The sequence below is a fragment of the Taudactylus pleione genome, unplaced genomic scaffold (assembly GCF_031769625.1).
Source record: "Taudactylus pleione unplaced genomic scaffold, aTauple2 ptg000318l, whole genome shotgun sequence".
In the NCBI taxonomy this organism is placed as follows: Eukaryota; Metazoa; Chordata; class Amphibia; order Anura; family Myobatrachidae; genus Taudactylus; species Taudactylus pleione.
The window spans coordinates 3,098,251-3,110,786 of record NW_028284719.1 but is presented as its reverse complement, the minus strand read 5'-3'; the positions used below and the strand labels follow the sequence as shown (position 1 = coordinate 3,110,786).

Below are 12,536 nucleotides of genomic sequence, written 5' to 3'. Positions count from 1 at the left end.
TTGAACTTGTATCACCCGACTAGTCCATTCCAACTACTGCATAGACCAGAGATACACTAATCTGATTTTGGATTATAAGAAACATATTTAACTTTTACTGAAAATTAGTTTTTATATAAACTTTATCTATGTCACATGATAAGATCTGTACAGTATATAAGATCTAGGAAATGGCTGAGGGCTATAGAAGGTAATAATAGCTAAGGTAGATCAGTATTTAATAAGAAGCTTTTTGAATCAATCATCTATTCAGCCAATGGCCAATACTCAGACATCCTAAGTATTCCCTTTGACAGCAGTAAGGACCATCATTTGCTTATAATCTATGAGATCACTCTCTACTTTTCTATCAAGTAACTCACAGAAACAAATAACAAATCCTTCATCGGTGAGGGTCTTTCTTACAAAAGTTTCATCATAGTCAAAACAATGCAGCCTATCATTACCAGCTGTGTAATATGTGGTATTTAAACACCCAAGTACAATAAGGTGACCCCCAGGTTTAAGCATCTTTGACATCTTCCTCAGGTTTCTGATGTAATCTTGTTGGTCCTGACAAACCGCATCCAGCAACCCCGCCGTGAGTAGATAGTCAGCTTGTGGTAACACCACCGGATCCGTGAGGTTTTCTTTGCTGAAGTCAAATTGCACAATACGTTTAATGGTTTCCTTCAACTTTTCTTCCTTGTCTTGTTCTTCCACACTAAAATAATAAACCCATTACATCATATAATACAGCAGGTTCAAGCAGGGGTGTAACTTATTATTTGAAGGCCCCTTAGCAAAAGTTTATAAGGGCCCCTTTGAACCACACAATGGTGAAAAATGTGTAAAACAAATGTACCTTTGACAAGAAAAATGGGCCTCCATCAGCTCTGGGCCCCATAGCAGCTGAAACCCCTTAAAAGTATGGTAGTTACACACATGTGTTCAAGGAACAGTGCAGAACTGTTTGCTTTACTAAAGTTTTTTTACACAAAAAAAGTAAAAACAAAAAATCATCTCAAAGAGCATAAACACTTTACTTGTAACACTAAGTGCTCTTTATGTGTAAGGTATCCTAATAATGTTTTTCAATACTAGATGACTATTTGCACAATTAGAACTGCTAAATTGGGAGGAATGCAGCCTCCAACTAGGAAATATTCACTATTATCACATAACACTCTGATCTCCATTCAAATCTGAAACAGTTATTCTTGAAGTCATGTTTTTGATATGGAATTGGTATGAAAATCCCAAAAGGGGTCCAGTAAGTATACTTACCTTCTCCACTTCTATCCCTGATCCTATACTCTCCCTTTTTGAAAACTAACCCTAACCCTTCCCACCCCTCACCCTAATCCTTCTTGTAACTGCCTAAACCTAACCCTCCCCCCTTAATGCCAAAAGCTATCTGTCCCCCCTTATTGCCTAACCCTAACCTCCCCAGTGGTGCCTAAGCCTAACTAGCCCCTAGTGGTGCCAACCCTAACCTTCAGCCAACAAAACCTTACCCTAACCCCACTATGCTTCCTAAACCTACCCCTCCCACCCCGCGGCTAACAGCTAAGGAACCCTCTTATCTTTGTCCAGGATGTCAGCTCGTCTGAATTTCGGCGTGGGGCTAATGAAAGACTTTGGCATTTCAACAAATATCTTTAGTCCCAAATCGGGCTTCCGATGTCAGGATTTAAACGGCAGGCATCCTGGATGTCGGCAAGCTAACTACATCCCTTTTGATATGATTTTTTTTGTACATTGGCTCATCCTTTATGTACTCTTATGTTTAGAATCATATTTTACCTTATGCCTCCCAGCTCAGTAACAATCTTAGATGCATGGGTCCAATCAAAAGCCCCAGTGCGGGTGTTCACCCATTTGGTGAGTTCCATAATACACGACTCTCTTAATTTTAGTATAATGATCTCCTTAAAAAATTCACTGATAATAAAAAGATGATGAACAATGGATCCGACACTGATGTCAATCAAAGCTTCACCTTTTATATGACCTGCAGGGAAGATTCAGATAAGAAGAATTTTAACATTATATATAGTTACAGTGAGTTAGCAGCAAAGATAGATAATGTAAGTCTCAGCATTGGTCACATACTGATACAGATTTCATGGTGTATGTTTTCTGGCATAATCCTGGGTGCTTTCATCTATGCCGATGATATAAAGTACTGGAAATCCAAGAGTTAATGAATTTCCCACAACTGTGTGAATAAAGTAATAGACATATGCTATACATGAGACATTGTGTTGGCAAAAGAGCAATTATAACAAAATAGCATCTATGTGACCATATGTTATATATCTATATACCCAATACATTAGAAATTAATCCTTAATTTTCTGTGATTCAATAAATGGAATGGATTCCTCCATTGGTGCAGTGTTGCCCATGACTTCAGTGTTTGCTTCCGTTACCCTGTGCACAGTGCCTGTGCTATTTCTGTGTAGCTGCAGTTCCATTTTTAGACCAGTGGACTGAGCAATCATGACAGTCTATATTTAAAACGTTTAAAGAAAATAAAAACTGCCTATCCACCACACTTAGTGCTCCTGATCGGAGTCAGAGCTCGAGCAAGAGCTCCGCTAACCCTGTCTACACTATACCCCTGCCTGTACACTATAAAGTCTCCCATTTAATTTTTCTGATACTCAGAATAACCAAGCAATATATCTGAGGCAACAATTTATCCTGAACACACACCTGTTACTAATGCGCTGTGCAGCTTCTCCATAAGAAATACCACTGTCTCATCTCTAAATGCACTTTCTGAATCATAGTAATTTTTAAGGTGGTCCCTTGAATCCATCCCATGCAGATGATAAAGCTTCAACTTGGGTCTGGCTTCCATTCTCTTGTCTTCTGTCACACAGGACGGGATGAGTCTCTGATCTGTATCTGTAGCCTTATAGTAATATGGATGGCTGTTCTCTTTATATGCAGCTGAATCCCATAGTTATAATTCTATAGTTATTTGTTCTCATGCACAGCTGACTATAAATGTATCACTATGTGCAGAGATCTTTTGACAATAATTAATGATGATTAAATATTTAACTTAACCAGGTGACAATGTCACAATGCTATAATATGACATGAAGTATGAATATTTTGTTTTTCTTTCTGTTTCACCCTCTATACTCCATCTTAGTATGCCTGTGAAGACCCATTAGATATTTGTCTTTAGATTAAAAAATAAACATAAAATTTTTGGTTACAATGGGCTATAGCACCATATTATTTATTATTATTATTATTATTATTATTATTATTATTATTATTATTATTATTATTATTGTAATTTATTTATATAACATCACATCCGCAGTTCCTGTGACCCAGTTTTACAAAGTGCCACTTACTGTATTTTTATTAAATTGATGATGGACCAGAAATAGAAGAATCAGCAATTACAGTATTCAGATATCGTTTCATTGTTCCAGATACTGCAATGTGTTCTGATCTGACCAGGATGTTTCTTGCTATAAAGGTAAAGGGAGAACAAGTGTAATTATTTTCTGGGCTTCTCTTTCACAGTGTTTCTGCAGAAGGGTGCAGTAGTAAGCGCTGGTGACGGTCTGACCCTTTGGAAGGGAATTGGCAAGGATTACACTATGACAGTCCCAAAAAACAGACAGCATAACCTTCCCAGTAGATTTCTGCACATTAGCATTTTAGGGAGGGTGGAGGGGAATGTTTCCACTCCTTGCTCATTTCTTTGGTCTCGAGATTGTACAGGTAGACCCACCATTCATCCAAAATCATGAGATGTGCAAAGAAATTATCTTCATCCTGCTCTAACAGAATCATCATCTGCTGCAAAAGTGCACATCAAGTTTTCTTCTGAAATGGGGTTAGCAAGCGAGGAGTCCATCATGATGACACACTTCCATAACTAAGACCAACTTCTTTCATGATCACTTCAATGGTTATTCATCTTTCTTCAAGGAAAAGAGCCTCCACTTCACTACAGTATTTCAAGATCATCCGAGATTAATATTTGCTAGCACCCATTTTCATGTACCCCAAATTTGATGGGACTACTTATTTAGCCAAAAAAACCTAAATGCTATTCTTCACCACCTTCTTAAAAATGCAAAACAGCAGCTATTGAGACCATTTAAAGAACCCACATACCTTTAATAGGGCTATTCGGGGTACCATAGTGAACCCCCATGTCAGAGCATCTTTTGGGGGTGTCAGGCTGATTTCCCCAAAACTGACAGGACTTTTCGCTCATTTCATTTTTGCTGAGTCCCGTTTTCGACGATTTGGATTTGAATACTGGTTTAAGCAGGAGGCGCGTGCAATACTTTTTTGCACCCAAAATCTCCGATGTCGGTGAAAAGTCTGGCCTCAGACTTTTTGCTCCAAATTGAATATGGGCCTAAGGCATCCCAACCATCCAAGAACAGTTTGGTGAGGAACAATGCCTTTTTCAGCATGAAGGAGCACCTTGCCATAAGGCAAAAGTGATAACCAAGTGGCTCGGGGAACAAAACATTGAAATATTGGGTCCATGGCCAGAAAACTCCCCAGACCATAATCCCATTGAGAACTTGTGGTCAATCCTCAAGAGGCAGATGGGAAAACAAAACCCCCCAAATTCTGACAAACTCCAAGCATTGATTATTATTATCATTATTATTATTTTCCTTTATTTATATGGCACCACAAGTGTTCTGCAGTGCCTTACAAAGTACAGATACAAATGAGCACACAAGACAAACAGTTATTAACAGTACAGACAATGCAGGACAAGTACATGATTTATAAACAATGCTGCATAACACTTAAATAAGCAGCAGGGTGTCAGTAACCAAGTTTTAGGTGCCATTGTAAATTAAAAAGTAAAAGTAAGGCAAGAAGAAGCATGTGAGGGAAGAGGGCCCTGCTCGCGAGAGCTTACATTATAAGGGGAGGGTCAGACAAACAGGGGTGACACAGATGGGCTAGATAGTGAGGAAGTAGTGTAGAGTAGTGGGTTAGGATGAGTGCTGGAAGCATTGAGGAAGAAATGGGTCTTGAGAGCCCATTTGAAGATTAAGAGCCAGGAAGCCAAGTGATGGAGGAATTTTGAACTAAGGCCAGGGAGACAAAAAAAGGCAGCTACTTGAAGAAGTTGGAAGAGGCAAATGTCATAATTGTCAAATGGAAAGAATGCGATGGAGCCTTCAGAAGGTAGGACTTGGTAGGAGTGACCCAAGGATAGCAGGACCCCAAGACCACTACCCTGGAAACCCCCTGGCCAGGGTGTGTGAGAGAATGTGAGGACCCCAAAGGAGATAGCTGCATGAGCAGTGGTGTCAGATGGGTAAATCCAGGGTTTGGTGATGGCAAGGAGAATCAAGGCATTGCAGATGAAGCGCTCATGATTGGGGACCAGTTTATTATAGACAAAACTGGCTTTCCAGAGGGAACAGAAGAGAGGGACAGAGTTAAGAATGGGCAGCCATCAGTCAGTACAGTACAGTATGTGGCCAAGAAGTTGACTGACAGCATGCCAGGGTGAATTTCAGAGGTCTTGAAAAAAAAGGGAGAACGCTGAAAATATTGACACTTTGCATAAACTTAATGTAATTGTCAATAAAAAGACACTTATGAAATGCTTGTGATTTTACTTCAGTATACCATAGTAACATCTGACAAAAGTGTCTAAACACAGCAAACTTTGTGAAAACCAATACTTGTGTCATTCTCAAAACTTTTGCCCATGGCTGTAAAACAGTAATCAGGTGTGCTATCAAGAAAACAAAAACAGTATTACTGTACATGTGAGACAAATTCATTAACTTCCAATACATTCAATAATGATATCACAAAAAATGAGGGAACACACAATTATCTATATAAAACATAATTCAGTTTGATTACAAAAAATAAATAATGAAATATTAAGTAATTAAGAAACAAAAAAAGATAAATTAGCAATACTAACACTGTACAGTGACTATAGCTTAAAAACTGGAATAAACTTTTTGACAATTAATCAAGAACATTTAAGTCCTTTTTCCAGGTAAATCCAGATTCTATCCACCGTTATAAAGTGCTTTTAAAATGGTTAGCACTACCATATATAAAGTAGTTTAAATAGACTGAATCAGTTCAAGTATGTAGGTCAGGGGTGGCCATACTCGGTCCTCGAGATCTACCAACAGTTCATGTTTTCCAGGTCTCCTCACAGAATCGCAAGTAAAATAATTAGCTCCACCTGTGGATCTTTCAAAATGTGTCAGTGAGTAATGACTACACCTGTGCACCTGCTGGGTGACCTGGAAAATGTGAACTGTTTCTAGATCTCGAGGACCGAGTTTGGCACCCCAGATGTAGGTAATTATTAGAGATGTGCGCCAACCCTCATGTTTTGGTTTTGGTTTTGGATCTGGATCTCCCCTGGTTTGGGATCTGGATTGGTTTTTCCAAAACCTCACCTCCGTGTTTTGTTTTCATTTTTTGGTTTTGGATCTGGACTTTTTCTTAAAAAATAAAAAAACAGCTAAAATCACATAAAATGGGCAATTTTTTTTTTCCTACAGTATTAATAACCTCAACAACAACATTTATTTACACTCGTTTCCAGTCAATTTTGACCACCTCACAGCTCACAAGGGGACCAGGAAGTGTGCTTTCCAAAAGTAAATAAACAATTGACTTAAATAGTGCTTTGCAAATCTTCTATCAAGGCATTTCCCAATCTGTAGAGGGACATAAAAATAAACATAGTTAGTTAGTGGCCTTCAAACTGCCATTGTTCCCACTGTCCACTTAACCATATGAGATATATTGTGAACAAGCGGAACATTTCAGACCTAAGGTTTAAGTATTACATTGTGTCTTTCTTGGGAAGTCTTTCTTGAGCGCCATGCCTGCTTGCTGGGAGTTGATTTTTTTCATCCCAGAAGGGGACCAGGAAGCGTGCTTTCCAAAAATAAATAGACAATTGACTTAAATAATCCTTTGCAAACCTTCTGTTCTGTAACAGAATTTTCCAACCTGTACAGGGACATAAAAAAAAAACAGTTAGTTAGGGGCCTTCAAATTGCCATTGTTCTCACTGTCCACTTCTTCAAATATATGTGAATGTTAGAATGTGGAAGACCAAAAATTGGGTGGACCACACATAGCTGATTGATCAACCATGGCGACTGAATTAGTGTCATAAGGAAGAGGTGGCTGCAAACTGGGTGTCATGTTATGAGTTCGCCATATGGGGTATGTTGCTGTTAAGGGATCAGGCTGGTTATCAGTGGACACATTATTAGTTATTCTTGGTTGCCATCTCCTGAAGGGTGTTTACCAACAGACAGAGACTACCTACCTATCAGCTCAGGCATAGACACTTCCTGAGGAACAGAGCTCTTTTCTCTGGAGCGAAGCCAAATAGGTGGGATCCCCTGTACTTCCAACATCTGAAGCTCTTATCACTCCACATCATCTATGATATAAGAAAAAAAATGTAATTGGGGACATCTAGCTCCTCTTTCTGTACCCTGCTTACTCTTTTTGTACAGGAAGTTCAGCATGGATGGTTTGGAAGAAGAAGGCCTAGCAACAGATGGGGATGGTCATTATGAAGACCTGGTCCCCCCAGTGGGTGTAGTCTGGGGGGTATTGGTTGGCATGCAGGCAGCAGAATAACAAAGGCCTCCATGTTCTCTGTGCTTACTATTCTGTATTTCAGTTTGCGATTCAGGTAGGAATAAAGTCGGCTACAGAACACAGTGACAGAATCACTGGATGTCTTAGTGCATTCAGGCCACATACAATCCATGAATTCCCAAACAGATTCCAGACAGATGAATACTTTGCTTGTAATAATCTGTGGCTATAACACTCACCTTTGCCAGGAATTCCCAGACACTTTGAAGGCTGTAACTTAGAACTGCTTTATATAAAACATGTGAATGAAACCATTCCACACTGCAGAACATGATGGAGAAGTCCCTTGAAGTTCAACACCTAGAGCATCTTTTTCATGTTCTCTGAGGCCTCTCCTGACTGTGAAGAAATATTCTCCACACTGTAGTCTTCCATTGTGACTTTTTAGTAGTGATTTCAATGTTGTCCACTGGCTGAGATCCATCTCATCTGAGGTTTTGGTTTTCCCCATGCAAATGAGACAAATCACATCCAGAAGGTGACTCTTATGTTTAGCCATGGTGTCTGTCTCTCTTTTGGCAGAATTAGGCTTTAGTTATTTACAAATATAGGCTTTATTTTTTTAAAGCATTTAACTTATAATCTGTTAGGATAACATTTCTTCTATGTTTAAGATAAAGAAAAAAACTTTTTGTAACCCAATAACTTAAAAAAAAGATTTCTTTTCAATATACATGTAGCCCCTTGACAGACAGCAGCAAAGCACCCCTGCGCAGCTATGCTGAGGACAGGTGTGGCTGACACGCACAAAAAGAAAATATAAATAACAAAACAGTAGTCACCCAAGCGCGATTTAGATACACGGTATCCACAGCAAATTCTTCCTAAAAGAGCGTCCGGGGTAATGTTATAAGTCCAATAAAAGTCCAATTTCAAAGAAGGCATGGTTTTCCTCAAAATTCAACAAAGGTTAAAATTGTAGAGAAATCTTCACACTCCCTTGGGTTACGTCAATCATGTAAAAGAGAGGGAGAAGGAAAATCATAGTGTAGTACCTTTTAATTAAATTTAATCACATAAAACTTGTATATTAAAATCCACCATAACATAAAAGAGATTCAAGGCGTACCAGATGGTGTGGGTGTTCAGAATACACCTTAAGTGTCATATATAACACTTCCTGGGAACAGGAATCCATGGTATCTCAGCAAACTCCAGTGCCTCTGAAAAAGTTCACGCCTCCTGGATTGTAGCCTTGTCCCAATATCTCCAACGCATTTCAACTCCAAATGTGAGACTTTTTCAAGGTGTAATCATCTGGTGGACTGAGTTCCTTCCTATACCCTCCCTAAGAATCTTATTGGTTCATACCAGGTAATGTTCACAACCATTAATTTTCTTTTCTATAGTGAAACCTTTAAGTGGATAATATTACATAAAAGATAAATACATAATTTCCATTATAAACTTAATAAAATACCTTTACAGAGTGACTTAAACAAATAGATAATCTTCCACACTTAGGTGGAACACAAACAAACATGGCTTCCAACAAATATAAGAGCAAGTGTGATGCGCACGTAAAATCAGCAAGTCGGTGATCTTTATAAAAGGTGGTTCCCACACCTCCACCACAAAAGGAAAGTTATGCAATAGAAATTATATAGCGATCATATAACCTGCGCTCCTAAATGACCAAATGGCAATAGGTAATCTGGGACTGCAGATCAAGATGAAGTCTGGAGTTGTGAACTCACAAGGCCAATCACAGTGTACCCAGAAAAAAATTATAATATGCATATAGTGAAGTACAGTTTAATATGGCATATACATAAAAACAAGTGAATAAATGAATCACACAGGGATCCCCAAGGAGGCAACAAAGATGACGTTTACCGGATCCATGCAAAAAGGAGCGTGTGATGTTTAAACATCAGGGAAAGTCCCGGTCACTTCACTGATACAGCTCCCAAGCCTGGGTCCGTGTCAATCGTGATCCCCGTCAGCCGCCGAGGTCTCCGTTCCTCCGACGCGTTTTGACCCCCATTCTGGAGTCTTTTTCAAGGTAACATCAAATGGTAAGTGTGCTTCCCCAGTTCCCTATCCCTTAAAAACCACCCTTATCTAATCGGATCGGCACTGGCAAAGCTGATCTCTACACAGGAATCGACTACAATGTCCATGATCCTTTGCTGCGCCAATGCCGTCCACATTCCTATCCCATGTCACTTCTGGTATTGCCTTGGCAACCGGATCTTCTCCTCATCACCTTGTGTCACGTAATCTTCCAGTGGAAACCTCCCGATACGTCACATCTGGGATATTTGTATAGCAAATAGTAAAGTCCTCATTCGTTGTCATGACAATGGCAAACAGCAAGCTCCTCGCATCATAATTAACTCCATCATTGTTATATTCAAATACGGAAGTCAAGAAGTCCAGTGGACATATAAATAAAAGAATAAAAAGTCACAATTAATGCTTGTTATTTTGTGCATGCATATAACATTGAAATCCCACATGAGGGCTTAATTCAAAAGTGCAACGTGCAGAAAGGTAAGAGAAGTGCAAAACCAACATTAAAACACTATAGAAACCACTTAATTTTGAAGTCAAGATTTAGGCCTCTCAGGGTCAAAGTACCACAATCAAAGATGCTTTTCATTTCAGCTTTGGCTAATTGCTTAGCTATATCATTTCTTCGCCAATGGCCCACTATCTGTCTCAGACCTACAAAATGTTTGATCTCCACGGTATTACAATTATGTATTTGTTTAAAGTGATTAGAGAGTGCATGCGTTTCAAGCCCTTTGCGGATATTTCGTAGGTGTTCACCTATCTGGACTTTTAGGGGCCTAGATGTTCTACCTATGTAGAACAAATTACAGCTACATTCAATTGTGTATATAACACTCTTAGTGTTACACGTGATGAAATCACGGATGGCACAACACTTCCCATTTATTGTAACTTCAGTTGTCTTATTCTGTCCATCTCCCTTAATGCCTTTACACCCCAGACAGAGTCCACAACGATAGATCCCCTTTGAGGTGATGCCCCCTCTTTTTGAAATATTCGGTAGGGCACTCTTAACTAAACGAGAGCCTATATTTGGGGCCCTTCTGTAAATACATTTAGGTTTCATTGGGAGATGGGGACCTAAAACAGCGTCTTTCTGTAAAATACCCCAATGTTTGTATAATATTTTTTCTATATATTTGTGTTGGCTGCTGTAGGAAGTTATGAATGACCATTCCACAGCGGAAGGTTTCTCATTTATTTTCCTGTTGTTGAGTTATTGACAAACAACAGGAAAATAAATGAGAAACCTTCTGCTGTGGAATGGCCATTCATAACTTCCTACAGCAACCAACACAAATATATAGAAAAAATATTAAACAAACATTGGGGTATTTTACAGAAAGACGCTGTTTTAGGTCCCCATCTCCCAATGAAACCTAAATGTATTTACAGAAGGGCCCCAAATATAGGCTCTCGTTTAGTTAAGAGTGCCCTACCGAATATTTCAAAAAGAGGGGGCATCACCTCAAAGGGGATCTATCGTTGTGGACTCTGTCTGGGGTGGAAAGGCATTAAGGGAGACGGACAGAATAAGACAACTGAAGTTACAATAAATGGGAAGTGTTGTGCCATCTGTGATTTCATCACATGTAACACTAAGAGTGTTATATACACAATTGAATGTAGCTGTAATTTGTTCTACATAGGTAGAACATCTAGGCCCCTAAAAGTCCAGATAGGTGAACACCTACGAAATATCCGCAAAGGTCTTGAAATGCATGCACTCTCTAATCACTTTAAACAAATACATAATTGTAATACCGCGTAGATCAAACGTTTTGTAGGTCTGAGACAGATAGTGGGCCATTGGCAAAGAAATGATATAGCTAAGCAATTAGCCAAAGCTGAAATGAAAAGCATCTTTGATTGTGGTACTTTGACCCTGAGAGGCCTGAACCTTGACTTCGAAATTAAGTGGTTTTAATGTTGGTTTTGCACTTCTCTTACCTTTCTGCACGTTGCACTTTTGAATTAAGCCCTCATGCAGGATTTCAATGTTATATGCATGCACAAAATAACGAGCATTAATTGTGACTTTTTATTCTTTTATTTATATGTCCACTGGACTTCATGACATCCATGTTTGAATATAACAATGATGGAGTTAACTATGATGCGAGGAGCTTGCTGTTTGCCATTGTCATGACAACGAATGAGGACTTTACTATTTGCTATACAAATATCCCAGATGTGACATATCGGGAGGTTTCCACTGGAAGATTACGTGACACAAGGTGATGAGGAGAAGATCCGGTTGCCAAGGCAATACCGGAAGTGACATGGGATAGGAATGTGGACGGCATTGGCGCAGCAAAGGATCATGGACATTGTAGTCGATTCCTGTATAGAGATCAGCTGTGCCGGCGCCGATCCGATTGGAAAAGGTTTTTTTTTAAGGGATACGGAACAGGGGAAGCACACTTACCATTTGATCTTACCTTGAAAAAGACTCCAGAATGGGGGTCGAAACGCGTCGGAGGAACGGAGACCTCGGCGGCTGACGGGGATCACGATTGACACGGACCCAGGCTTGGGAGCTGTATCAGTGAAGTGACCGGGACTTTCCCTGATGTTTAAACATCACATGCTCCGTTTTGCACGGATCCGGTAAACGTCATCTTTGTTGCCTCCTTGGGGATCCCTGTGTGATTCATTTATTCACTTGTTTTTATGTATATGCCATATTACACTGTACTTCACTATATGCATATTATAATCTTTTTTTTCAGGGTACACTGTGATTGGCCTTGTGAGTTCACAACTCCAGACTTCATCTTGATCTGCAGTCCCAGATTACCTATTGCCATTTGGTCATTTAGGAGCGCAGGTTATATGATCGCTATATAATTTCTATTGCA

At 39.4% G+C, this 12,536-nt stretch overlaps 1 protein-coding gene across 1 annotated transcript; it reads right to left on the bottom strand.

The window, feature by feature from the left end:
• Positions 1 to 276: 276 nt before the first annotated feature.
• LOC148509658 (nicotinamide N-methyltransferase-like) lies at positions 277 to 2,848 on the bottom strand. Its single transcript, XM_088442934.1, has 3 exons — positions 2,701 to 2,848; positions 1,786 to 1,993; positions 277 to 703 (listed from the first exon to the last, which is right to left on the bottom strand). Exons 1-3 carry the CDS (start codon positions 2,846 to 2,848, stop codon positions 277 to 279), a joined length of 783 nt encoding a protein of 260 aa, XP_088299060.1.
• Between the last annotated feature and the right edge of the window lie 9,688 nt (positions 2,849 to 12,536).